The following is a 27,234-nucleotide window of genomic DNA, read 5'->3' as shown; positions in this document are numbered from 1 at the left end:
TCCTTGAGTAATCATCAACAAAGGTCACGAAGTATTCTGCCCCACCTTTAGATTTTATTGTTGAAGAACCCCATACATCGCTATGTACATAATCAAGCACCCCTTTACTCTTATGTTTTGCAGTTTTGAAACTAACCTTGCACTGTTTTCCGAACACACAATGCTTGCAGAAGTTCAGTTTACAAGTTTTTACTCCCTTCAACATTTTCCTTTTATGAAGCTCCATCAATCCTCTTTCTCCCATATGCCCTAACCGCATATGCCATAGAGAGGTATCATCTGTATCAAATACTGCATCTATAGTCACAGATGCTCCACCTATAACTGTGCTCCCTATGAGTCTGTATAGGTTTCCTGCTAGCTATCCCTTCATGACAACCATTACACCCTTAATAACTTTGAGAACTCCACCTTCTGCTATGTACTTGCAGCCATTTGAGTCAAGTGCCCCCCCAAAGATATTAAGTTTTTCCTTAATTCTGATACATGTCTCACATCTGCTAAGGTTCTTACTATCCCATCAAACATCTTGATTTTGATAGTGTTTATCCCAATGGTCTTGCATACCGCATCATTCCCCATTAGGACAGACCCACCATTATATGGTTGATATGTATCAAACCAATCCTTATGTGGACACATGTGATATGAACATCCAGAATCTAAAATCCAAGAATCAGAAGGTTGATTCTTACCTGATGATATAGAGAGTACATCTCCATCATCTCCATCTGAACTGTCAGCCACGCTAGCTTCCTCAGATGCCTTATCTACACCTTTCTTCTTTAAATCCGCCTTCCTCTTCAATCACTCTCTTTTCAGATGACCTTTCTTCTTGCAATAGTAACAAGAGACCTTTGTCTTTGTCCCTTTTGATTTCGATCGACTCTTCCCAAATCCCTTCTGATTTGATCTCCCTATTTTCTACTCCTTGTCACCTCTGAAAAAACCTTCTACTTGAGATTTCGTACTACTGGCATTCTTCCTTATATCATTGGACATGAGGGCAGCTGCGACTTCATCCATCTCAAGGGTCTCCTTCCCGTACAAGAGAGTCGTTACTAGGTGATCATATGATTCTAGGAGCGACGACAGCAATAGTAATGTCTTGTCTTCATCCTCGATCTTAACCTCCAGGTTTGCAAGTTTACTTACGATCTGATTGAACATGTTAAGATGCTCTAATAGATCCGTACCTTCCTCCATCTGTAGAGAATACAATTGCTTCTTCATAAACAACTTGTTCGTTAAGGACTTCACATGTATATGCTTTCAAGTTTCGCCCATAACTGCGGTGCAGATTCGATACCCACAACATATTGTAGGGCATCATCAGAAAGATTTAATCGAATAACACTTACCGTCTTTTCCTCCATCTCTTCCCAATCTTCGTCAGTAATTTTTGCAGGCTTCTTCGATTTCCCCAATAACGTTTTCGTCAAACCCTGCTGTATCAGAAGATCCTTTATCCTTTGACGCCAGATGGTGAAATTGTTCTTCCCATTAAACCTCTTGATGTCATACTTGACATTCGATCCCTTCCTTGCCACCGTGATAGTAAACCCTATAAAAACGGAAACTTACAGCTCCGATACCAATTTGTAGAAACGCAACCCTAAAATGATGCAAAAGATAATGGAAAAACAAAACAAACAATGCACATGGATTTTACGAGTTTCGGCAAGGTTGCCTACGCCCCCGGTGAGATGAGATCCTGCTTCACTATCAATGGAGAATAGGGTTACAGCGCTCGTCCTCACACCTCTCAGTATTGCTTGCATTACAGAGAAAGAAACCCTCGCTACAAATATATAGCGAAAAAAACCCTAATCCGGATTAAACTACAATTGCCCTCAAATAAAAAATTCGAGCGGGGGCTGCGTCCCCCTACACCCCTGCTATGCAGGGGGGCCTCCTGTCCCCTTGCAACCCCCACGGCCCGCTAACCGACTAGCGGGACCGCCGTCCTGCCTGTCTAGGTGCTGCACCAGTACTCCCTGGATTAAATTGCGACGGAATACAAGACATCATACACCAATAATCTCCACCTTGGCTTGAATTCTGTCGAGCCTCCTGTAAAGATAACTTGTAGACGTCTTCATCATTGTACCTCATTAGAGGCACAAACCCGCACCTGTTTGGTGCGTCCCTCATCTTCAACAATGAGTAATATTAATCAAGTCCAAATATGACTCGAATACAAGACATCATACACCAACAAAATCTTCTCAAGAACACACCCACCTAAGCACGGTTTTAACAAATTAAAGATCTGGGTCAGATTCCATTGGCCGAGAATCTCCAATCCCCCTGCCCTGTTCTCTACATTTCGTTTTGAGTTCATCTTTGACAATAATGCTGTCCTCTTCCTGAAATTCCAGTTCCCCGACAAATAAGACCCTTCGAGAGCAGAACAACTCCATCCCTGGGAAGGGGGAGTTGCAGTGGAGGGATCGGGTAGCTAGAGTTGGCAAGGGAGGGAAGAGAGCTGGAGATGGGAGGAGAGGAAGAATGTAATTTCACATTGGACACATCTTTTGATGGCCGACAGGTCAATAGCTTCTCTAGCTATTGGCCCTCCTACCTTGGATGGTGGGTTGCAGCCCAGAACGGTTGATAATGAGAGGGTTCAGGAAAAAGGTAAGCACATTGCAGGTTCGAGTAGTTTTGGGGGGAGCACTTTGAACTCTTCTCATGGCGATAACAAGCAGGCTCGATTCGTGGAAAATGAAAGGAATCCTGGCAGTAAGAAAGCCAATGGTGTGCCCTGGACTGGTTTATTTTCTGCTAAATCGATTGTCAATGAGGAAGGCATGAAATTAAATTTTGTAAATCCAGTAGTGGTGGATGGAACTGTAGTGGCTTGTTGCCCTTCAGACATGATTAATGGAGGAATTAAACGTTGGGAGAATGCCTTAATTGGTCAATTCATTGGGAGAAAATCTCCGTTTAGTTTTTATAAGAGAAGTTTTATTGAAGCAATGGCGTGTATCAGGTCAGGTAGATTTCAACTTACTCGACAGTGGTATCTTTGTTTTCCGTTTCAACCTGGAGGATGATAGGACTAAAGTCCTATCTAATTCTGCTGGTCTAGGAGTGGCTCCCCTGCTTTGGGAGTCGCCTCCCCAAAATACGATGGCCTGATCAAGAGAACCAGAAGCTGGGGCCAACCGCCGGAGCTTCTTTCCATTGACACTGTTTGTTTTGAGGGAAAATCATTCCTTCATTTTCCAGACTGGCATGCAACCTCTTTAGTTTGATCTCTCAGAAGAATCCAAGGAGGAAAAGATAGAAGAGGTGATCCAACATGTTGGCAATATAGAGGAAGTATAAGATACTCAAGTCTCTGTTTGGCATAGGTTGAAGAGTCACTGTATTAGGTTTGTTCCTTATTTTTTTTGCTCAGTCGATGGGAAAACCTAATACCTCGAAGATACCTTGAACATATCTTATTCTTAGAAATCTTGGGGTTATTGTCCCAATTTTGATTGGCATCTTTGCCATGTAATGTTCTTTTTATTTTGCTCTCCCAATTGGGTTTAACATATTTTTCTTACTCAAAAAAAAAAAAAAAAAAAAAAAGGAGAAGAGGAATGTCAAATGGGGCGAGCTATAAAAAATGCCCCTGCTCCCCGGCAGCCCACCCCATAGGGAAAGGGGGGGAATTGCTTACAGCTCAGTTGTAATCACCTTGAGTTTTTTGTAGTTGATAATATGAACTCTAATTTGACACAAGACTAGAGGGAAATACTGCATTGATATAATGGTACGGACATAGGGTAAAATCATCCAAAATTTTTTCTTTTTTTTCTAGAAATGTGTGCATAATTAATTGTCCGGTACGAGCTAATCCGTATTAATGTTGGCTGAAATCAATACCAATACTAATATTGATTACTTAAACCATGTGGGCTGTCAACACTTGTAATAAATAATGCACCATATAGAACTGAAATTTAAGAACTTATATAATGACTTTTCACCAAGTGGTTATGCACAATTGAAGAACTTGTCAACCAAAGTTAGTTCACAAATCTTTACTTGCAACGACCAAAAAAAATGATGATATTGGGAAAAATTGTATGGTTGAGTTGTGTCACAAGTCATATTTTTCGAGATTGTAGTTACCCCATATAATGCAATACTTTAAGATAAAAGAGTCCCCTAGGCCCTACTAGTGGTTGTTGTCCATCTAAGTGTTTGATCTTTTAACATTATCCAAACATGAGAGAAACAACCATAGGGACTTGTGATGTAGATTACCACAACCTATGTAATCCCGCTAATGATTGCTTCCCCCGATACGTACTGAATGTGCTATATGCATCAACACAATCATATCAAACAGCAAAATCTTTTTCCATCGCAAACTAGGGTTTTGCAAATATAGATTGCCACTCTCTATGCAATCCCACCATGTAGTGCCTCTCTAATGTGAAAATTGAAACTTGAACGTGCACATAACATCAGAGCAGGAACCCTGATGACACACATGTAGGGAAACATAAATTTTTCTGCCAAACTGTAAAATGACCAAACTTTCCTTTCTAAATGACATACTGCACTATTTAACTTGTCTAGGACTGTTTATAAAGTTGTTTTTGCAAATGAAAAACCAACTCCATGGGGGTCATTAAAAATTTACTCCATTGGAGCAATAGTGAGACTATTACCCATGAGAGGAACCCCCACAGGAGACCACACTGAAGCCAGTGCAAGGGTTCTCCTACTTGGACTAAATCTAGCCAAAGAGAAGGGATGGAAGATTGATGAAGTATGGAGTGACGAAGAGGACTTGGAACTTTTTCTTAGGAACTCTAGCACCACCTCGTGGCCTTTGAGCATGTTCCCTTTTTTTTCACATGTTTATATGGATCTTCCAAAAAATTTGTTTATGCTCAAGCCTAACAACGAGGTGGTGCTTTTTGTGAAACACTTAGCTGCTACTTCTATAACTACCCATTCCCCGATTAGTCATATTAACTCGAACTTAAATGTAAAGTTTTTATGTAAAGAAAGGAATATGGTCAAATTTGTGTTGTTACTTTTCTTTTATAGACAAAAGTAAATCAATATATTGTCTTGTATTTGAAGCTATAATAAATATACCAGGGGAACTGTATTAACTTATCAAGTGCCCTTGTTAATGTAGGCAGAACGTATCAATAATGAGAGGGTTATTTCATCCCACTACAAATACACATGATTCACTCTCCCACCTAAAGAACAGAAAACATCCACATAGGGTTCAGCTCTTTGAGTTGAGGCATTTTGGTTTCTTCTATGATAGACTATATAGAAATAGAGAAAGCCAACATTATTTATTTATTTATTTCTTTTGGTAAAGAAAGCCAACATTCAATACATATGGAAATGCAAATTACCCTACCACTAACGATCTTCTCCTGGCTCAGTGACTCCACCCTTTCACTCATCTTGGAATCAACTGCAGAACAACCCACAATAACTGAAAGGAGCTACTGGAATCAGTAATTTTCTTTTTTAACAAAACCCAAATCAGCTTGACTGAGCCAATAGTAAATGAATGCTTCTATAGTTCCAATCACAAGAAATTTTTTGATAAAACATAGAATGGTGGAACCACAACGATGGGTTCTCCCTAACCTTGCAAGTTTTTGACAAGCAATTGAAGTTTCAGGTTCATGACAAAAAAGGAAAATGCTCAACAAAAAGAGTAATAGACCACTCTTTATGAAGATCTACTGGTTTGAACAAAACAAATCAGTACTTGGTTACTTATAATCCTACTCCACTTGATTCACATTTCTCAATTAGAAGGATTCAGTGAAGAATTTCTTGGGATAAAAGAGAAGGATTTTTTTTTTTTTTAAGTTAATATGTTTCATACACACTATTTCCTTCCGTGTTTATGTAAAGGGGAAAAAGTAATATGTTGTTTTACAATGAATATTCCATTTCTATTTTCCTTCTTTCATTTACTGGATTTCTGCTACAAACTTCTGATTTTTAATAATATATGTTAAAACAGCATCAACTAGTTAACTGTGAGGCACTCACAATTCTTCTGCCGGAAAAAAACAGCACACTATGCTATCCTCTCAGTTTCATAGATGCAAATGTTGTAGCAACATCCATTGCCTCCTCTATATGTGATGCTTCTGTTCCCTGAAAAAATCATCACATTTACTACAGCATATAGGATCTTGGCCAAAATTAACCGAGGAAAATTCTGTTATTTGGAAGTTTTCTGACAGCTTTGAAAGGAGATTGGATTCTGTACTCTTAACAGTACAAAGAGGTGCTAACCTGGCCTTGAGCACAACCACTTTTTCCAATACCTCCCCTTCCGTTGAGAGGTCCCATGGCTACCGTCAACCACTCAGACACTTCTAAACCTCCATGCTTATTTAACTTTTCAGGTACCTTGGCACACACCACTGCCTTGTTTGAGGTTTCATCTCTACTGAATAACATAACTGGTATTCCCTGTTGATACAAGAAATTATCACTAAATTAGTGACATTGTAATTTTAAAAAAATAAAAAATAAAAAGGTTGATGACATTAGAAGATGTATTTATGAATACATTAATCTGCATATCCATCTCCAATGTTCACATGTATATGGCTGTGTATTGGCGGATGTGAATGCATGTATGTGGTGCCTGTTGTCAGTCTATGGGTATGTGAAACTGGGATTATAAGTATGACGGACCATCGTGCGTATGTCTATACCTGGCCTGCAGAAGTGTGCATTTGTATCATTGGTGCTTGTGAGAATGCAGGTGCATATGATTCTAATGAGTGGGCATGAGCACACATGCATGTGTGTGAATGTGGTGTGTATGGAGAGTTTCTTTAAATGCTACCATCATTTGCGAATAATCTATTGCAGCAATTCGTCGGGGATTTCCTTTCAGTTGGTAAGGAAGGAAAATGAGGGGAGATGAACTTTTAGGAATATATGAAGTATATCTAGCAGGACAACATACAATTTTAACCAGGCTATATTTGTGAACAATTAAACAGTGTCAGATCTGGCTTTTTTACCACCTTCTGATCCACAGTTTTAAGAGCCGCTTCCCGAATTGCTCCTGCATCTAGACCAACATCAACACAAGAGATGCAGAAAGCTTTTCCTTTTGAAGCAGCAATTTCTGCCATCTCACATGCTGCCTTTGTAGCTTTCTGAATATTTTCTTGTGTGATCTTCCTTTGTGCTTTAACAACTTGGTCCTTATAAACAAAACAATTTCTCTTAATCCAGGGTTTAAAAGCTAGAATGTGAAGCAGCTAGACAATAAACGTCTATAGGTGAAGAAAAGACATTGTTTATTGTGTTGGGCTTACTACCTCCAGTTGGGAGATCTTGGCTTCAAGATCTGCTTTCTTAACTGCTGGGATAGCTGCTGACTGCACACGACTTTTTAGTGAAGGAACTTTCTGCCAAGAATATAGAAAAAGTCAGATTAGACTTTCCAACTCGTTGGTGCATAAATTAGAAAATTCTAAGAGTATCAAATAACTGACTTGTATAAACGCATATTGCCAGTAAGCAAACCCTGAATTTACTTCGGAGTTAAATTCAAGGAAAACCTTATTACTGGAATGGATTATGTTTGCTGTTTAGAAGTTTGAGAGATTAAATGTTTTCTAGCTCATACAAACGTTATGATATTGTCTGATCCTTGGCTAGATCTTAGAAGGGCAGATGTCCTTTGTCCTTGGTGAATCCTTTAAAGTTTAATCAGTGGTAGTGGTAGGCATGTTCCAGTAATTTTTGTCTATAATGCTAACACCCTTTAGTTTCTGAGATAGTGCATACATGAACTCCTTTTCCATGCTGCCCAGCAACATTTATGTATGAAGCTGAACTAAAGAGACCACCACCTTCTTGATTCTGGAGACCTTTCCATTACTGTGGATTAAGATCCCATACTTCTAAGGAAGCAGCCAATATTAAAATACAACAACTAACTTAGGCTTGCCTGGCAGCCAAATAATCACATGCACTAGCTACTAGGATTGATCCATGCAGTGGAGAAAGAATTGACTGTTGTCATCAATCAAGTGGTGGGTAGGGATCTTAGCTGATAACTTGAAATTTTCAGGTTTTCTTGATTAAAGAAAGCAATCAAAAATTTAGATGGAAAAATGGAACAGCAACAAACATCAACCCCTGCAGAATAGTAATGAACAGATGGAAACAATAAAAATGACAAGAAGTATTTTAAACGGTGGAGATTTATGATCTTTTTTCAAACTGACAACCTGAGCCCTTATTACATAGGACCACAACATTACTTAAGACACTATAAGAATTCTTGTATGATTTGGAAATGAGAAGTGAACCTGACCAAGACTTCAAATATATCTAGCCTCAAGGTGAAATCTGGTTTATTTGGGTCTTGCTAAAATGGATATCGGATCTGACCCACACCATTTTATGCCATAGCACATGCACATACATGGTTACATGTACTTGAGTTGGAGTTGCACCAGCATAATCCATGCAATGGTAAATCTTTGCCAGATCCTTTGATATTCATAACTAGAGGAATTGTTTTCGGTCACCAATCATGTATAGTTAAATAGCCAATCTGCTTACCATCATTTCTGATAATCAAAAGGGGTGATGTGCCACATGATCAGTGCATGCCATTGAATTGAAGGAAGCTCATTGATTTTTTATATCTCAAGTGCTCTATCCCTCTGAATTTTAGAGAGAGATAATAAAAAGTATCTTATAAGTATTGCTTCATGTGGGAGTCTCACATATTTTATAGAGCCTGGAGAGCTACTTGTTTTACATATTCTATTCATGGTTCAACTGCATTTATCTCTGTGTTTCAAGATCCTTTTATACTAAAACAGCATTACCTTATCCATAAAGAATAGGGAAATAAAATTTTTTTTTTTTCAATTTACTTTTAGAAATTCCTGGAAGTGGTGTATTATATTTTATTTTTCTTTTAATATTGTATCTTTTTTTAGGTGGTGAGGGAGTCATGTTATCAGAAAATGATTGATATGTTGTAGATTATTGCCTTACCATAGTGGAGTTTAGGAGTCTTGTAACTGAATTTCTTTCAATAATACTTTTTTTTTTTCTTTTATCTATTTCTATTTCTTGGCTGCTTATTTCTACAGTTCCTACTGCACTAGTTTCTGAGTTAAAATCGTACAATTAGTATGCCCAATTGAAATTATCTAAAGGGCTTCAGTATCCCAAAACAACAAAAAATTTTGGGCAAGCTGGACAATCGGGCTATTCCGATTAATTCCAAGATTTTCTTGCAATAAAAGCATGGAAGTGAAAACGATCCTCTGCCCTTTCCTTTGATGCCAACTAGAGCTAAAGGTGGCATGGTGACCAAGAGGAAGGCTTCGGATGGGTGGTTATGTGTGGACTGTAATGGATTGCTACTTTATCACCCCAAAAGCCCACTTGTTAGGAGGAATGAAAGCTTGATTACATCCATGGTACAGTAAGAATTAGGTACTATAATTAGGAAAGCTAAAGAAGTCATGTACAAAATGCTACTCACAGTCAATAGTGGAGCTCTATCAGGGGGAACTAAAAAAAGAGATTGAATGGTCTTGCCAAATGCTGAACTTACAGGTTGTTCAATGAGTTCACCCACTCCTTGTGTTGAAGAACCCTGTCCAATCTGGCTTAGATAGACCTTGCACCTTCTTGGTTATTACACCTAGTTCATTTTCTACCAGCAAAGCCACCATCCACTAGACCGAGATTTTCAACACAACTATGAAACTCATAGATAGCATTTTAGTCTGTACCCCTGCACCCCCAATCTTCTCATTCAGATTTTTTATGATATTTAAATCACCAGCAATCATCCAGGGAATAGAAAACCTACTCCTGCATGGGTAGTGATCCACAGAGTTTGTCCAACAATATCCTAGGCCCAACTTGGTTTTCCCTCCTCTCACTGCAAGCTACAAGGACCCCACAAAATTATGAAAGAACCCCTTCGGTTACATCACTGATTGGAGTTTACCAACTATTCGAAGTGCAATGATGAACATTAACAGAAATTCGCAATGGATTCTGCAGATTGCTAACAGAAGAAACACAACTACAAAAAGAAATTATTCTAATATTAAAACAATATTTTCTTTCCAGAATGGTGTAAGCATAAAAAACATTATCCTAAGACTGAAAGGAGTTTCAGCATCTACCTTTTCTAGCAAGCCTAATTCTGTCTTAGAAGCTTCATTTAACTCCTGATCTAGTGAGCATGCCAACTCCACTGCCTTGAAAGCATAATCAGTTGTTACAGCAGTTATTCTTCGGATGCCCTTACCAACTCCTTCCTCAGATAAAAGAGAAAATGCTTTAGCCTCTCTTGTATTTGATACATGTGTCCCTGGAATATCAAGAAAATTTTTAAGTAAAAGGTCTGAGAACAAAAATCACATAGTGTCTGTGTTGAATAGATATGGTGAAATCCAATGCCTGGGGTCTAGACTTGAGTAGCCAATATACGCTAGATTTTCAGATTCATTCTGTGAGAAATTAAACCAATTCAAAAAATAAAAAGTGCAAACTGAAATTCAAAGGAATCACAAAGAAACACAGAACTTTTTAATGATATATTTCAACAGTCTTGCTTCCTTAATGAAAATTCCATTAAACGCTGACACAAAGTTACATGATGACATTGACCTCCACAGAGTTCTGTTGAGATTGATAACCATTCTTTATTATCTGGATAAGCCAGGAGATCTTCCACTTTTCGTCCAATTGCCACAACCCTGACTGGGTCTGGATAGACCTGCATTAACACAATAGAAATAAAAGTTTTAACTTCGAAAATATTGATTGAAGATGCTTCACTAATGGCTTTTCATGCCAAAAAAGAAAGGGGGACTTCAAACATTGAACAGAGTAGCAGCAACTTACTTCTCCAAATACAGCTCGTAAACCAATTATGCATTTTGCATCAGCAAGGGTTGCCTCCTTTGCAAAAACTGTCAACTCATCCATGATTTGTTTGTTCACAATTGACTCGATCTTCCTCAAATCATCAGGATGGATGGGCCTGCCTGTTCAAAATTCAAGGGAATTTCAATATTGATTATTCTGCAACTTGACCAACTCTCTTAGGAGAATAACATTACCATGGGAAAAATCAAATCTTAATTTTTCAGGAAGAACAATGGATCCCTTCTGTTCAACATGATTGCCAAGTACTTCCTGCATTCATTTATAAAGAATATTTAAATGGACAGATTCACAGGGGCTGTAAGAGGCAAATATGCCAGACTCATTACTAAAACATATGTGGGATACCCTGAGAGCATAGTTTAGCATATGGGTACAGGTATGGTTGGGGGCGATAAGAGCACGCCTGTCATAGTCAACCTGTTCATGTAACCAATCAATGGGGTCTGTAAACAAGCAAACTTAACAGCTAAGCAATAGAAAGTAAGAAAAAAGTATAATAACAAATAAGAGCATTATGTGGAAAAAATATTACTTTGCAGATTACTTTATCCCCCACAGAGAACATGCCAGTCTCTCCAGCAATAGAACCAATATGGAGGATGAAACCCCCATAAATTTGAATATTGGAAACATGAAATGAGCCAGTTGAGCTTTCAAACAATCCAGTATCAAATATCTGCAACCCCAATAAGATAAGCCAAATAAGTTAATAATATATGATTTCATTTTGTCAAGGTGAAAAATAGTCAATAGGTGCGAAGTGACAGAATATAAAGGAAAGACATACATGTAATATAATGTAGAATTGATGCATGACTAACGGAAAAAAGTGCTATTTTATTTTATTTTCTTATTTTTGTTAATGCACAGTAAATCAGGCATAAACACATATGTTTGCAGGGTAATGATTGAAAATGCATTCATATAAACAAAGATCCAATTTATGTTTTATCATATTGTTCAATAGGCATTTGAAATCAGGCATGCACAGAACTCCTTGCAGGATAAATATGGAAAAAGATCACCTAGACATATATAACAATGACAAACATATAATTTCACTTTTAACTATGCCCTAGTCCTAGTGGGATGCCCATTGGCAGGTTATTAGCTTAGGTTCTGAATCAAATATTGTCAACTTCTCCCCTTCCCCTTCTTCTGCACAACTTTCTTTTATTTTTTATTTTTTTTATTTATTTATTTTTTTCATAGAAATAAAAGCTGGAAATAATTTCATAATTCCATTCAAAGCTTCACAAAATGATTAAGATGGGATTCCATAAGCTTTCTTCCCCTCATTGGAAAAGAAAAAAGATGTTTGTGCTGGAAAATCATTAGATCTTTTTAGGGGATGTAACTTATAAGAAGTTACATCAGTTGATATGATTCAATGAACGGGGAAGAAGTGTGCCATACCTGTCCACCTTGCTCAGCATAGAAGTTTGTCGTTTCTAGAATTATGCCAACTTCATCACCAGAAGCAGTATTCTCCACAAACTTGGAACCAGTGTAAATAGCTTTTATTACACTCTTGTGATCCTGCAAACAATAAAATTTTCTCAATCGATAATGAAAATAAAACTGATCTGAACTAAAATTTGTTGTACAAATCAAAGTAATATCATGATAAACTGGAAAAAAAAAAAAAGGGTGATGGAAGAAACATCAAAGGAACAGAATATTCACCAAATGTGACCAGAAAAATTCAAGCAACTATAAATGACACATAATTAAATATTAAATTTATTATCCTAGGTATTTAAGAGCCAACTATGCTTACTCAGCTAGAATTTTCTTAGAACATTAGTACGCGTTTCTGTCACTTATCAAAAAGCAACAAATCTAAATACACTAAAATGTGATTCTACAAAAAACTGCCACAAATCTAAGAACCTACTGCATATTAACCTGGAACCATATATACTTGCTGCTGTCATCAGTTGTAACCACTCCCCTCCTGTGCAATTCTGAGATGGCCTCAGCATCCATGGTAATCGTACCAACAGCTTGCTGCCAACAATCGATAGCAACGCATGTCACTGGATAAAGTGATTAGAAATAAAGATAGAAGAATGCATGAAATCAACTTTTAGCATATTCCCCATATATCAGCTTATAGTAAATCTGCTGATACTATATTTAATTAGATAAAACTACAAAAATGCTTTCTTGTGCTGTCTGAAAATTCTCATTCCCTTGTACGGTTGTACCAGAAAATAGAGCCACTAAACTATTCAATTAGTAGTCTATTCCGCTGATATTTCAAAATATGATTACAGTAAAATTCACTGAATGATATCTCGTGCCATTGGAACCATCTTTCAATCCCTTTTATGACCACAATATAACATCTAAAAATCAAAAAAAAAAAAAAAAATAATGTCATTTCAACCTTCAGCTCCTTCCTCCTACCTCAGCATAGTCAAATTTTAATATGGTATGATGGACATGGTCAAATGAATAGATGAGGAAAGTAGAGATGATACCCTGTTCTGAGCATTTCTGGATCTTATTCTTGCTTCATCCATGGCAATATAAAAGCCCTCCATATCAACTATTAAACCTTTTTCTTCTGCCATTAGCTGAGATGTGAAATGGTTAGGTCAGTATAATGTCCAGATTTCAAGCATATATAGCCTCAGTAAACTATATAAAGCAAAATAATAACATAATCCAAATACCTGAGTCAGATCCAATGGAAATCCATATGTGTCCCACAATTTAAATGCACCCTGCATACAAGAGAGCAGCACTGTGACATTCAAAAGGCAGCCTACTGTCAATCAATTAGAATGTTCATGAGTAAATATTTTTTCAAACCTGAGAACTGGAGTTAAGAGAAAATAATTACTCAACAGAAGAATTAAACCTCAATAATTATACCAGTATGATAGAAAATGAAATGATATGAGCACTTGACATGAAAAAAGAAGAAAAAAAAATCTATTAACAAAAAAGGAAGAGGATTTTCAGTTTATCCTCCTCCCCTTTGCCCCTATACAGAACCTAGTGCTACATTGGTAGTAATAATAAATAAATAATAATAATAATAATAAGGATGATGATTTTACTTATGGTTACTATTATTATCTTATGATAAGATAAAATAAGTAGGAAGAGTTTTCTAAGAAGGTTTGCATTAGTTGATTACTACAATTACATTAAAGAAAAGTACTAAACAAAGAATTGGAAAGACTTCAAAATCAACAGATATGCAAGGAACAAGTAGTCTCACTAACACATATTAGTGGGAATCATTTACATAATATTTTTATGCCACATGGCATCGTGGTTCAAAAATTTCCAGCAACAGCATGAAGTGCATGGAGTGTTCCTTCAAATGTCAGAAATGTGGAGTGAATATATGTACGCAAGGCACATATAGACAAGAGAAAGAAGTTGAAAAAGACGGGAGAAAGGGGATGAGAGAGAACTGAGCAGTCAATTCATAAAATAAGGAAAACAGGGGAGTGTAGTACGAAATGTCTTGCCTGCCCATTCAGTTTGTTTCCTTGAACATTCTGAGCAGCCTTCTTAAACTCCTCAATCCCCTGGAAGTAGGTCCAGAAATCAGTCAAGTATCTTCCACCCCCCTAAAATGCTTTTCCAGTGTAATATGCCTAGCTAGATAGTTTTGCCATGTCAATTCAATGATGAAATCATCAGGGGATTACCTTAAGTAATGTCTTCCCAAAACATATTTCCTCTTCAGCAATTGTGTCTCTTATATTTACTTCATGGTGCTTCAGTTCTGGAAATATATCCCCCATGCTTTTCACAACAATGCTTACAAGCCTAGTTGACAGGCTCATTAGACAAAAATTATGCCAAGATGAGATCATGAGAAATAATAACCATACACATTAGATTAGATATTCATCTGTCCTCAATAATCAATTGAGACAAGTACTAAATGACATCAAAACACAACACATGAGGGAGGAAAAATGTCAATGAGAATAAAAAGGACAGGAAGTTTTAGCCAAATACTCATTATTACAGGATGAATAAGCACATGTATCATTCCTACCCGCATAAGAATCCTTCTTTTGCTTTTAGGACTTCAATTCCATATCGAACAGCTCGACGAAGAATTCGTCTTAGAACATACTCCCGACCTTCACTGCCTAACATTAAATAGGACAATGTTGTAAGCCCAATTTGAATGAAAACCCCTATACTATAGAAAATATAGTATTCATCATGGTTTAAAGTATCTTTGATACGGTACGATACCCTCCGATCGTATCAATCAAGAAGAAATAACAGGAAAAATCAATCAGAAATTTGGAATCATATTTTGAATGACATTTAAGCAAAATAATTGAGAACATAAGAAAGATTCACAAGAGCAAGCTGGCTGCATTCAACATTTTTGTCAAATAGGGCTTCTAGAGTTTGTCAAGGCTAGAATTAGGGATCCAAATATCATGAAGCAGGGTTGTAGGTATTCTTTTCAGAATAATGGGTGTTTGAGGTGACTTTGAAAAAAAAAGTGGGTGGGTGGGGGAACTACTTTTATCTCTCTAAATCAAAGGAAAGCAAGTTGGGGGAGTTGAGATATTGAATTAAAGGAGAGAAATTGAATCAAAGGAAAGCAAGTTGGGGGGGTAGAGATATTGACTAAGCCAATTGGGATCTAAGGGTTATACATCTGCCTGGGTTTTGGTTTAGGGAAAAGAGATATCTACTTGAAAATTAGTGGGGATTTGGGATTCAGGAAGTCAAATCTTGATTTCAACCACAAGATCAAAATCCCAGAGTAATGGTTCAATTATCAAGAAATTCTAGAAACAGAGAAGAAGGTATAGGAATCACCACTCATTAATAAGTATGTCAAAGGTGCAGGTTAAATCAGTTAAAATTCCTTTTTACCTCGTCACAGTTAGGCAGGTTTGGAATAGCCTTAATATAGCAATGTGTGGTTATGGCTCTAAGGACAGTGACCTGAATCATGTTTGTGCTAAAATAAATAAACAAAAATTCCACATAAGATAGGGGTAAATTGTAAATAACCATCATATTGAGGCCTGGTTTCTGTTCTCTCTCTCTCTCTCTCTCTCTCTCTCTCTCTCAATATAAGCACAATGAAAGAAACAATAATTAGATGACCTGTCCATGGAAAGCATATTGCTATGTATAGACAATCATGGATAACTGTTTGTGTCTAGGTGGATAACTGAAAGAGTAGGAAGCTAACGACAATTATATACGTGAATTGGGGGAGGGGGTTGGTCACAAGGGCTGTCAACTAGTGAAGCAAAGGGAATGAGTTACTTTCTATGAAAGCATGGAAGAAGAAGAGGTGATTAGAGCTTCATATTTTTATGAAAGAATTGAGGCAACAATTTGGGTTTGATAAAGGATCAGAAAAACAAAAAGGAAAGGGAGGGAGGAGGGGGAAGATAAGGTGGTTAACCTACTGAGGTTAGGGGGGGGGGTGAGACTAGCTACTAAGTTTTAAACCACAAAAATTATTATGAATCATTTCCATAATTCCCCAAACCCAATTGCTCGTTTTCAATTAGATTTTCTAAATCTAACCTGGCAAGACGACTCCTAAACCAACTAAAACTATATATGATTGAATAAAGGCTAAACTTCTGGAGAATATAACACCAAACTAGCACTAAACCAGTGGAACCACAGGCCTAAGGTTCCCTCCTTGGTCCCATAGTATTACTTCAGACTGCTTGTTGATCTGCACCACTGACTTTTACTCATTCAAACTAGATGCAACAAATTGGTGAGAGGAAAATTGATACAAACGATAATTTATATAATGAATACCGTAAATAAAAGCAAAAGCAGGCTATGAGGTTATATTCCAGTATTGTGTTTGACTCATAATAATGATTTATAAACCACCACAAGGTGGGGAGGAGAACAGGCGATTGAGTACTGGAAAATTTCCATGCTCAGTGAATTCTACCTGGACAAGAACCGTCTGCAATTGCAAATGAAAGAGTTCTTATGTGGTCAGCCACAACCCTGTAAGCCATGTCAACCTTGTCTACGTCATCTGATCCAACTTTTCCTGAGTATGGTTGAGCTCCTGTTGCCTACAAATAGATGAAACACTGAGAAAAAGTAGAACTACTAGATAGATTAGAGTCAGCAATTCAATGCAACAACCACAATAACATTCTGATCACCATGTTGCCAACCCCCAAAGCTAGTAGATGTAGTCAAGCAATGCAAAATATTAAGTTAAATGATTAATTCTCTTTTCCTAATCTTATTTTTGTTTGAGAACATATAAGAAAAAGAATACATTGGATACAAATGTTCTCTTATAAATGGAGTAATCATTCTTCTTATTTCTCACACTGAATATTTTTTTTACTTTTTCATCATATTCAATTGTAAAAGGAAAAGAAGATAATTTCAAGTCAGTAAGTGGATGTATTCATAAGAAATCAAAATTACACTGCAGTGATCTAGCAGAGATAAGATATATAGATAGAGATGCTGCTTTTGTGTATTAGCATGAAATCCAATCGGAGTCCTTACAATGGCCCAAGCATGAAAAAAATCTGATACTGAAAGAATTAACCATGTCACAGATTACACACTGTTAAAGGAGTGAGTCTCCCCATTATAGCCATACCTTTTGGATAGCATCAAATATGGGCACAAATACATCAGTGTCATAATTGCTCAGCTTGCTCTGAAGAATAGAAGTCAACCGTTCAAAACCCATCCCAGTGTCAACATGTTTTGCTGGAAGAGGTTTTAGAGAACAATCACTTTCCCTGTTGAACTGTAGAATAGAGATCAGAACATAAATCTTCAGCATAACTATTAAAGTACCATTAAACAACTGGGAACAATGGGGATAACAGATACATATTTGCTCATCTTTCTATACTTTCCCTTTGTTTTCAATGAAAATGGTTTTCACACACAAAAATAGAATAGCAAAGGTTTCCTAGTAGGTCCAGAAAGAGAAGGCTGTATCAACAGACCACACATCAGGCATGTGGCAGCTTTGTAAGTACTCAAATTTTCAGGACATGTTATCCACATCATATTTTAGTCAAGTAAGTTGCAACCAATCTGATCTTCCCACATGGATATATAAAGCTTTAAAATTTGGTTGAAAATTCAAGTTTGCAGCTTTAGTGCAACCAAGGTTCAACTCCTGACATGTAAAGATAACATGATGGACCATACACTGTAGATGGGATCCAAAATTCAATGCATGGACAATGCAAGAAGAGTGCTTCGCATCCAATGGCCAGTTTTACCAGAGGACACCTCCACTTAGCTCAAAAGAGGTAAGCAGTGAAGATAAGCTTAGCCTGACAAGGCTATAAATTGGCATTCTTCTTGTGGGGGGGAAGAACAAAAACAGGGGCAATGAAAAATCAGTATACAATAATAACACTGGATTGCAAAAGACAAACCTGAATAAACACTAGGTTCCATATCTCAATGCATGTGGGATCATCTTGGTTGACCAATGGAGCAGCATCTCGGTTACCAATTCTATCAAAGTGGATTTCAGTGCAAGGACCACAAGGACCAGTATTACCCATCTCCCAGAAGTTGTCCTACCCAATAGAATAAATGGTAAATCTACCATAGATGATATAAAGCAAGCATTCTATAAATAGTTTTCAGATGATAAATGCACCGTTGACTTGATATAAAGCAAGCATTCTATATATAGGTTCTATTCAATAGAAACTTCTCCAGATACTTAGAGATTAAGCACTGACAAAATGCCTTGGTTGCAAGACACACAACTAGTACTAGTCAATCAGTGACCTAAATGATTATGGAGTTCCTCAACAGGTCACCCCCCCCCCCCGCAGAATGATTGGTGCGGCAGTTAGGCATCCTTAGACTAAAGAGTGGTCTTTCAGGATTGGGGTGACCTCCTCCCACCCATCCTACACATTCGATCAAGGTTGTCAACTGCAAAGCTATATCCAAAGTGCACAGGACTGTCTAACCTTTATTACTCCACATCCTCATGGAGAATTCAATTTCACCGGTCCATGTTGAGTCAAGTAGAAGGGCCAATCTCAGACTGAGGCAAATTGGGAACGGTCTGAGAAAGACCAAGTCAGAGATTACTGGATATCTCGCAGAGCAACTCTCAACAAGGATGTTGAGACTTTTTGATTAAAAAAAAAATGTCTCCCTGAATTTGAGACTTCACAAATAAAATATACCAAAAATTTTTAAAAATTCATCTCCTGTGGGATTTTTTTATATTCAAATTTTTTATTAGCTGAGGGAATTCAACAAATAAAACAATAGCATCCCCTGCTTCTGTATGCACAATTTTCTCAATAGTTTTTAGTTAATTAACAAATACTAAGGCATGAGGATATATATTACAGTCACATGGGTATAAAGAAGATGTTAATTGCATTGCAACATGACCAGCCATGTGCGAACTATTTAGTGAGTTTTATCTCCCTTGCTAAAGAAGAAAATAGCCAAGAGAAAAATACCTTAGAACCAAAAGGGAGTACATGTTCAGGTGGCAAAAAATTCAGCCATATCTCCCTTGCTTCGTTATCAGCAGCGATTTCAAATTCTTCATCACCACCAAAATAGGTGGCATAAATCCGATCTCTTGGTAGCTTATACACCTAAGGGTCAATAATCACAAAATTTATTAACAAAAATATCAGATAGCAGGATGAGTAATATATGATTCCAATTATCATAGGTGGAAACATAGATTCGAGATCAAGCAGCAAGTTTTATATGCTCAGCCAGGATGGACCTTTAACCTCAATTTAGTATGGAAAATGTTTTCCAAGTCATCCGAACAGCAGAATGGCCTAACTCTGTCTAACTATACAAGGAATCAAGCTTAGTCCTATCTCACTACAGCTATAATCCATAGATTTAAAAGCTAAAGCAGAAAAGCGGAAAACATTCAATAGCTGACCTCTGTAAGAAGCTCCCATGCCCACCCAATTGCCTCCTTTTTGAAGTAGTCCCCAAATGACCAGTTTCCAAGCATCTCAAAGAAGGTATGGTGGTAAGTATCTTTCCCTACATCATCGAGATCATTGTGCTTCCCTCCAGCTCGAATGCACTTTTGGGTGTTACAAGCACGTTTCAGTTTACCCATGGGATTGTTGGGATCAACAGTTCCTAAAAAGATTGGCTTGAATTGGTTCATGCCTGCATAAATGGAATTAGTCAACCTGAACTTTTGGCCGAGTAATGATGCAACAAGATAGTAATAATTTCCTTTTTCACCACAGCTGAGTAGGTGCTTGCTCTTTTTTCCCCTTTTAGGTGAAAAATATGTATGATATCCTTGACAATCAATGTCATTAAGAACAATAATTCGAAGAAAAGAAAGAAAAAAAAAAAGGGATAATGATTGCGGTGAAGAAAGCCATATGATCAGATATGGAATCACAGATTTAGGAGTTTGATAAATTTATGGGCCAAATAATGAAAATAACACATTTTCCCCCCTTAAATTTAAATAGAAAAAATATAGTGCCATCAAATAGTATTGGGAAGGAAAGGCCTGATACCAAAAAAAAAAAAAAAAACTGTTCTGTTACCTTTAGAACTCAACGAAAAATTCTTGGAAGGAAAATACAAAAGTTATTCAGTGAATTATGAACTACAAAAATATGGTAATTGTCTGCAAATCGCAATTCTTTTATGTAAAAGATTCTCTAATTCTGACAGAGATCTAACATCATATCCAAGATCATCTGACACTACTTTGAAACATCTCTAATTATTATCAAGTTTCACTTCTTCATAGGCTGGTTTGTCGTTCTCTCAGTGAAAATACCTCTATAAATAATCAAATAAAATAAAAATTGATATAGTAGAAAATAAAACCGTGAAGAATATTAAATTGAAAACTAGAAAATATGAAAACAAGAAGAAGTCTGCCATGTTATTCTCTCTATTTATAATCCAATCTTCCCATTTAAAATATGTCGAACAGATACAGCTCTACAGCTACGGAAGCCATAACAAAAAAAGAAAAAAAAAAAAAATTACCCAATATTTTTCAAAGTTCAAACTCCACTCTATTTACATTCTCTGTTTCCTAGAGCCCAAAACTCTGTTAGTTGTTAACCCACAAAAATACCCAATAGAAACAGAAAGCATCAAACCTAGATACTAAATTCATCACCAAGGAAAAATCTTGAACTTAATGGAATTCAACTAATTTTACTCATAGAAGTCAAAAATGTGATATTGAGAGAGAGAGAGAGAGAGAGAGAGAGAGAGAGAAGAAGAAGAAGAAGAAGAAGAAGAAGAACCGGCGTTAGTGAAGAGAAGAGTAGGGTCGTTGAGGGGAACGACAGGACTGGATTTCCAATTGACATGGTTCTTCCCTTCGAAGAACCGAATGAATGTTTCCCTGACTCTGTTCAAAGGCCACTCGATCATTTCATCCTGAGGTTCCAGTGAGGTCATGGTGGCGAACAACAAACGAAGACGGAGAGAAGGAAGTTGATTTCTGTACAGATTCTGTTCCAAAATGAACAGAAAAGCAATGGAAGGAAAGAGTAGAAGATGGATGAAGAGAGCTTCGCCAGCCACCAACACATTAATAGCTCTCTGCTTCTGCTACTCCTCCCATGTCCCTTCTCAATTGATACCACATCTTAATTCCCGCCTTTTCCCCTGTAACGTTAGGCTCAACTTTTCAATTCCTCGCCGATTTTTCGAATTCAGCTTCCAAATGTGAAATGTCATATACAATATCCCTCTCATATGTGACAGTTAATAAACTACTTGACAAATTATACGAGGTTATTATCAATGAGAACAACCAAGGAATTATGGAGGAGTTAAAAGTTTATGGGAGGATTACAATTTATGCTTCATGGACCAATCATTTGGTCAGTCTAACCATTGTATAATATGGGAAATATAGGAAAAAGAATGCAACCTTACTAGCGCTTGTGCACAACAGTGCACAAGCCAATGGGAGGGAACACAGGAGCATCTTCACCATGGGTGCTTTAAATGCATACATGGGGTATCATGAAGATTTTGGGAAAGGTACTAAAACCATATAGGGGTTAGTACCCCCTCCGTCCCCACTCCCACCCCCACCCCCACCCCCACCCCCACCCCCCCACTATAGAGGTTTGTGAACCCTAGGACAGGTTGTGCACCCGACGATGATGTATGTGGCAAAATGTTAGATAGTTAAGAAATGGCATATATAAGCTATGTGTAACAGAGATGATGATGTTTAACATGGATGTGCGAGAAACTAAGAAGAATAAGGTAAGGAATGATAGTATTAGAGTGGATTTGGGTGTTGCTTAAATCCATGATATTCTTTGAAAATTTTGTTTGAGATGGTATAACTATGTTCAGCGGAGGCCTACTTAAAGAAAAAAGATACTACCATTAAGCTACTTGAATTCATTACCCACTCTAATATCACATCTAGACATTTGCTCTTTTATTCTTTATGAATCCCTATTAGATGAGGGCATCTCATATCTCACACTTGCATAATGGAACTCAAAGTGAGCATCATGGCAACTTGGCAAGCATAAAAGTGAGGTGTGAAAAATGGAATCCTTTAGTGATGATGTTTGTAGCTTACATCTTACAATGATTCTACTTCATTTTGAGTGGCCAAAGCCTTGTGTATATATATATATATATTAACTGATCTTTTCCAAAAGGTGAGGAACTGTACTTCGATTCCTATTCCCCCTCCCTCTCCCTCTCCCTCTCCCTTTTCCTTGGAATCTTCAGATATACAATCAAACGAAAGGCTAATAATAAAGTAAAACAAAAATATGATCCTAAGTATGGAACTTCTAGAATTATTACTTCTGTATGAGAAAAGTAAATAAAACTACCCTCATGAATCATCATGTATATGAGCCAATGGGGCAATCCTGGGCCCTCAGAATGATGACGCTCTTAGTGAACTGAGAGATAAATTTGGTCGAATTATGGTAATTTAAACCCAACTCTAAGGCTGTGTTTGGTATGCATTCTTGGAATAGATTCTAACCTCTAAGAAAAACTGGGTTTCAGAATGCATTCTAGATTCATAATCTATTCTGAGAATTTATGCCAAACGCAGCCTAATTACATTCTTGATGATCTCAGATCAATGCTGAAGACAAAACTATTTAGCCCAGAAACATACAATGGCCAATCTCACCATGGACTTTTTGCTTTCACCATCTGTCAGTAGTGAGAGCAGCAAACATAGAAGGATTGAAATTGGGCCGACTAGACAGTGAAACCATCAATTGAAAGGGTGAGATAAAGATGGTTAAAAGAGGGAAGGGGTGGTGGGGTGGGAAGAATAAAAGGATCAAACCACAATTGCTCTTGAATTAAATTTCTCCCCATGAAAACAGCAATTGTCTGAAGAGGCTCACTGAAGATTCAGTCTCACCATTGCAGGAGTACCAAGAGATCATCACATTCCAAGAGATCCAATCTGGTCTGCCAATCTGTACAACAACATGCCCCCCTGTGAAATGTGAAAAACCCAACCACCCTTTTGATGCCTGTCATTGGCTCCCATGCTGGTGCATGGGCCACACAGCCTGGCAGCGATCCCCAGCCCTAAAAATATTTCACTGAAGAAGATATAAAATTAAGCATCTGAAGGAATCAAGTAAAATTGCAAACACAAAATGAATGTCCCCGTGTTGTAGGGGGCAAGGGGAAAAACTTTGGCGATAAATGGAATATTAAAACTCTTCACTCACAGTCTAAACTTATGAATTGATTTTCCAACCTCCACTTCCTTTTGCATTTTTTTTCCACTTGAGTAATACAAATATTACATGGTGAAAGAAGAGAGCAAAGCCCCTAGTTAATAAAGAAAAAAAATATATAATGGAATAAAAGTAAAAAAAATTCCACCAAAAAAAAGAGCAATTTACAATCACTAAGGGATAGCAGGCATGCCGCTATCTTTGACAATCATAGTGAAAAGCAGTAAGTTGTTAGCCATATTGGAGAGGTCACCCAAGTGTTCTAATTGCTAAGAGTGGCTGCTCCCCTTTATGCAAAAGCTTGTTGCAGTTGTATGAGATGGATCCTGAGGCTGTTTTCCTCCATCTGTTGTAAGCAAACAACCATCAGATTTTAAGACTACATTTATTTATTTATTTATTTTATTTATTTTTCCTATAATGAAGTTAAATAAAGAATGATGTACATGATTATAGTCTAAGCATGCCCAGACTTGAGAAACAAAAAGAAAGAATAGACTTTGACATCCACCTTTGGCATTGCCATCAGCAGATTCTGCAGTGTAACTTAAAATGTAGCATATATGAACTGGCATGCATGCTTATAATATGTATTGCAGATAGCTTTACCATTGAAAAAGATAACTAGGTATGTCTCAAATTTGTTCAACACCAACCCGATTTTGAAAATATATTGTACTGTATGGAGTCATCACACACGTGTGACAATTTTATTCTCTGGTTTATGTCTGAAGGCTTAATGACATGCAAACTCCTTTATCAGCATTCACAAGCTTAGAAAACAAGCACAGGCTCAAAAGGACAAAGAGCCAAAAACAATTAAAGCAGAGTAAATTATATCAGCAACTACACATATCATTAAGGTGATGCACTTGGAATGTCTCCTTAGTGAGTGCCAGCTGACCACAGAACAAACAAAATGAATTGGTCCTGTTTGAGGCTAACTATCCGATGTTCTTGACAAAGCGAGCCTTCAAGAACTGTATCCAATTCCCCTAAAGGAAAAATCAGTAGTCTCCACATAACATGTCCTTTCCAGAATATAGAATAACATTCCATAACTGTGCATCAGATATCTTAATAATTAGTCATTGATTATCATCTTAGAAACACCTTTGCAGCATATAAAGGGCCTGATTTGCATATTGAACACACTTCTCACTGACTTTGGATATTGCTTCCCGTGTAAGGACCCAAGAAACATCTCAAACAATAGTGAAGATCTCAACAGTTATGTCTAACATATCACCACATATTTCGAAAGAAAAGGGTTCGGAGTATAATCCATTAGGCCAAAGGAAATCCAGAAAAGATGGTCTCAAGCATGGTTCGAAATCGAGGGATCGGATCGGATCAGATCGGTCCATTAGCCCGGATTGGATTGGTATTGGCTGAGACCAATCCCGGTTCTTGACCGATCAGATACTGATCCATTGCTACAACCCAAGGGTAAAAAGGCAATAAACCCAATTTTTTTTTAAGAGTGAATCCATCCAATTAGAGAGATCCGGATCGGTATCGGCCGAGACCAATCTTGATCTGAGAACCAATACCTTAAAACATGGTCTCAAGAGAGATGCACCTGATCCAGAGATAATTGAAAATCCCTAGTCCTCAACTCTGACCCAAGGCTTTTTTCCAATCAATTTCCCTTCCCTCCTCCCTCTCATGGGAAGAGTTTGGGTAGTGGTTAAATGTTAGAGGTGAAGGCAGGATTTGAATGCAGGTGTGTATCCAAACCTGTGCTCTTCCAACATTACAAGCTGTGCTGACCCAAAGATGCAAGAAAGTTTGTGCAATGAAAACTAGAGAGAGCTACAGATGTAAGATGCAACTCCAAGTATCATGTGCATGTATGGAGAATGATCAGACAGAAATTACTTCACTTTTCGATTTCCTTACACATCTCCTCATGTACCTATAGATAAAAGGTTGGGGGCGGGGGGGGAGGGGGCCGGAGAGAGAGAGAGAGAAAAGATCTCTCTAATATTCCAAAATTCTACATCATTAAGCATGTCCAATTGCATGAGATGAGGATGGTTTTGGGAAGGGAATCTCGACTCATCCATGGGATTTATAGCCTGCACACTGCAGTTTTCATGGGCTAAGTGCCTAATAAAATTTTGTCTCATAAGACAAAATTGTTGACTGCTTCTGGCCTCTCCAAAAGAAAATTCTGTGAATACTCATGTAACTTAGACGAGAGATCATTGTCATTTATAGAGAACTTTAGGACAAAAAAGGGAAATTCAAACACACTTTATGCCCTACTTGGTTGCAAGGGGAATTAAAGGGAAGTGAAATGAAATTTTCAAACTTAAAAAAGAAACTCTTGTAATCATTATTTATCACCCCATGTGATGGTATAAACTACTTAAATTTCATACCACATTTAGTAATGATGCATTTTACATGTACTTTTTATTTTTTACTTTTTAAACCAAAGGGATTTGGATGCAAGGCAAAGTGAAATTTAATAACCAAATATAGCATAATTTAAATTTCATACCACATTTAGTAATGATACATTTTACATGTAATTTAATTTACATTTTAAACCAAAGGGATCTGGATGCAAGGTGAAGTGAAATTTAATAACCAAATATAGCATAAGTCACATGGGGTAATGATTACAAGAGCTTCTTTTTTAAGTTTGAAAATTGTCACTTCCCTTCCCTTTAATTTTCCTTGCAACCAAATGAGCCCTTAGTGATTGTTTTTCTAGATCTGAAGAAAAGGAAATCTCAGAACATAATCATACAAACTAAAATCTGAGGCCGAAACTACTCTTACAAGTTCCACAATAATAGAAAATTAAACACATTGCAATAGCTCCCAAGATAGCACTAATAACAATGGAATGTAGCATAGAATAAAAATAACGCATTGACTTTCTGTGCTCTTACAATGGAGCCCAACACATTCAGAATGCATAATTAACCTTCCCATTTCAAGATCCATTCCTCCGAAAAATAATTTTAATTCAAATGATCTTAACATTTTCCCCTATAGACTGGTGCACAAGCACGTTATCAACACCTGGACTTTTAATATGGTCGTCCTCAAGAAAACACAAAGCCTGAAACCTTAGAACAGTCCTCTATATGCTACTGAATGAACTCACCTGATTAAAAGTCACAAAAGCTTTACTGGGGACAGGAATAAGACTTAACAGCATCCATGCTAATAGTAATGATTGTCCATGACACACCTCATTTAACTAAATTTTCTTCCCACCACACTAACTATCCGCTTAAGATACATGATGCTATTTACATTCCAATTCCTAGAGCCTTTACTACATCTGACATTCTAAGCAGTAAAATGAAGCTTCCTTCTATTGGCTTCCTTCCATCTCTCCCTACAGGTTCAAATGTATAAGATTCTCCTTCTAAATGTGTCCCTCTCTGACTACTGAAAAATGGAGCAGCCTTCTGCCTCATTCCTTGGTGGTAGGTATTCAAATGGATGGATGTCAAATTGATCAATCCCCTCCCCCAACATCCCCACACCCACTCCCCCTCCCCTCCCACCCCCCCCCCCCCAAAAAAAAAAAAAAAAAAAA

The 27,234-nt window shown here is 37.3% G+C and overlaps 2 protein-coding genes across 8 annotated transcripts in view; both read right to left on the bottom strand.

Moving 5' to 3' along the window:
- Window positions 1-5,116: 5,116 nt before the first annotated feature.
- LOC122081086 (alanine--tRNA ligase-like) lies at window positions 5,117-21,645 on the bottom strand. Of its 4 annotated transcripts, none has more exons than XM_042648053.1 (24): window positions 21,222-21,645; window positions 19,868-20,106; window positions 19,422-19,562; window positions 18,363-18,509; window positions 17,564-17,716; window positions 16,886-17,015; window positions 14,984-15,080; window positions 14,628-14,748; window positions 14,445-14,504; window positions 13,635-13,685; window positions 13,440-13,535; window positions 12,862-12,963; window positions 12,370-12,492; window positions 11,486-11,629; window positions 11,299-11,370; window positions 11,127-11,202; window positions 10,909-11,051; window positions 10,672-10,780; window positions 10,185-10,372; window positions 7,335-7,424; window positions 7,035-7,217; window positions 6,289-6,468; window positions 6,040-6,147; window positions 5,117-5,467 (listed from the first exon to the last, which is right to left on the bottom strand). In XM_042648053.1, the coding sequence occupies exons 1-23, from the start codon at window positions 21,376-21,378 to the stop codon at window positions 6,073-6,075; spliced, it is 2,877 nt and encodes a 958-aa protein (XP_042503987.1). In that variant the 5' UTR covers window positions 21,379-21,645; the 3' UTR covers window positions 5,117-5,467; window positions 6,040-6,072. The 4 variants fall into 4 exon arrangements, with proteins under 4 accessions (XP_042503987.1, XP_042503988.1, XP_042503986.1 ...); XM_042648054.1 differs by having other exon boundaries at window positions 5,117-5,446; XM_042648052.1 differs by lacking the exon at window positions 5,117-5,467 and having other exon boundaries at window positions 5,824-6,147; window positions 21,222-21,644.
- Window positions 21,646-23,676: 2,031 nt separating this feature from the next.
- LOC122081987 (AUGMIN subunit 8-like) overlaps window positions 23,677-27,234 on the bottom strand; it is a 19,551-nt gene continuing 15,993 nt past the window's right edge. For all 4 annotated transcript variants that reach the window (XM_042649448.1, XM_042649447.1, XM_042649449.1 and 1 more), the window contains exon 7: window positions 23,677-24,015. In XM_042649448.1, the coding sequence (XP_042505382.1) occupies window positions 23,959-24,015 (57 nt within the window). In that variant the 3' untranslated portion in view covers window positions 23,677-23,958. The remainder of the gene's footprint in view (window positions 24,016-27,234) is intronic.

Source organism: Macadamia integrifolia, chromosome 6, assembly GCF_013358625.1.
Source record: "Macadamia integrifolia cultivar HAES 741 chromosome 6, SCU_Mint_v3, whole genome shotgun sequence".
Classification (NCBI taxonomy): Eukaryota; Viridiplantae; Streptophyta; class Magnoliopsida; order Proteales; family Proteaceae; genus Macadamia; species Macadamia integrifolia.
Note: the sequence above shows the minus strand (reverse complement) of the source record. Positions and strands in the feature narration are given on the sequence as shown.

Coding starts and splice junctions, on each gene's coding strand:
- LOC122081086 (XM_042648053.1), bottom strand. CDS start 21,378: ATGACCTCACTGGAACCTCAGGATGAAATGATCGAGTGGCCTTTGAAC. Junction 17,016..17,563: donor TATTTGATGCTATCCAAAAG/GTATGGCTATAA, acceptor ATCTATTTGTAG/GCAACAGGAGCTCAACCATA. Junction 10,781..10,908: donor TACGAGCTGTATTTGGAGAA/GTAAGTTGCTGC, acceptor GTGTTAATGCAG/GTCTATCCAGACCCAGTCAG.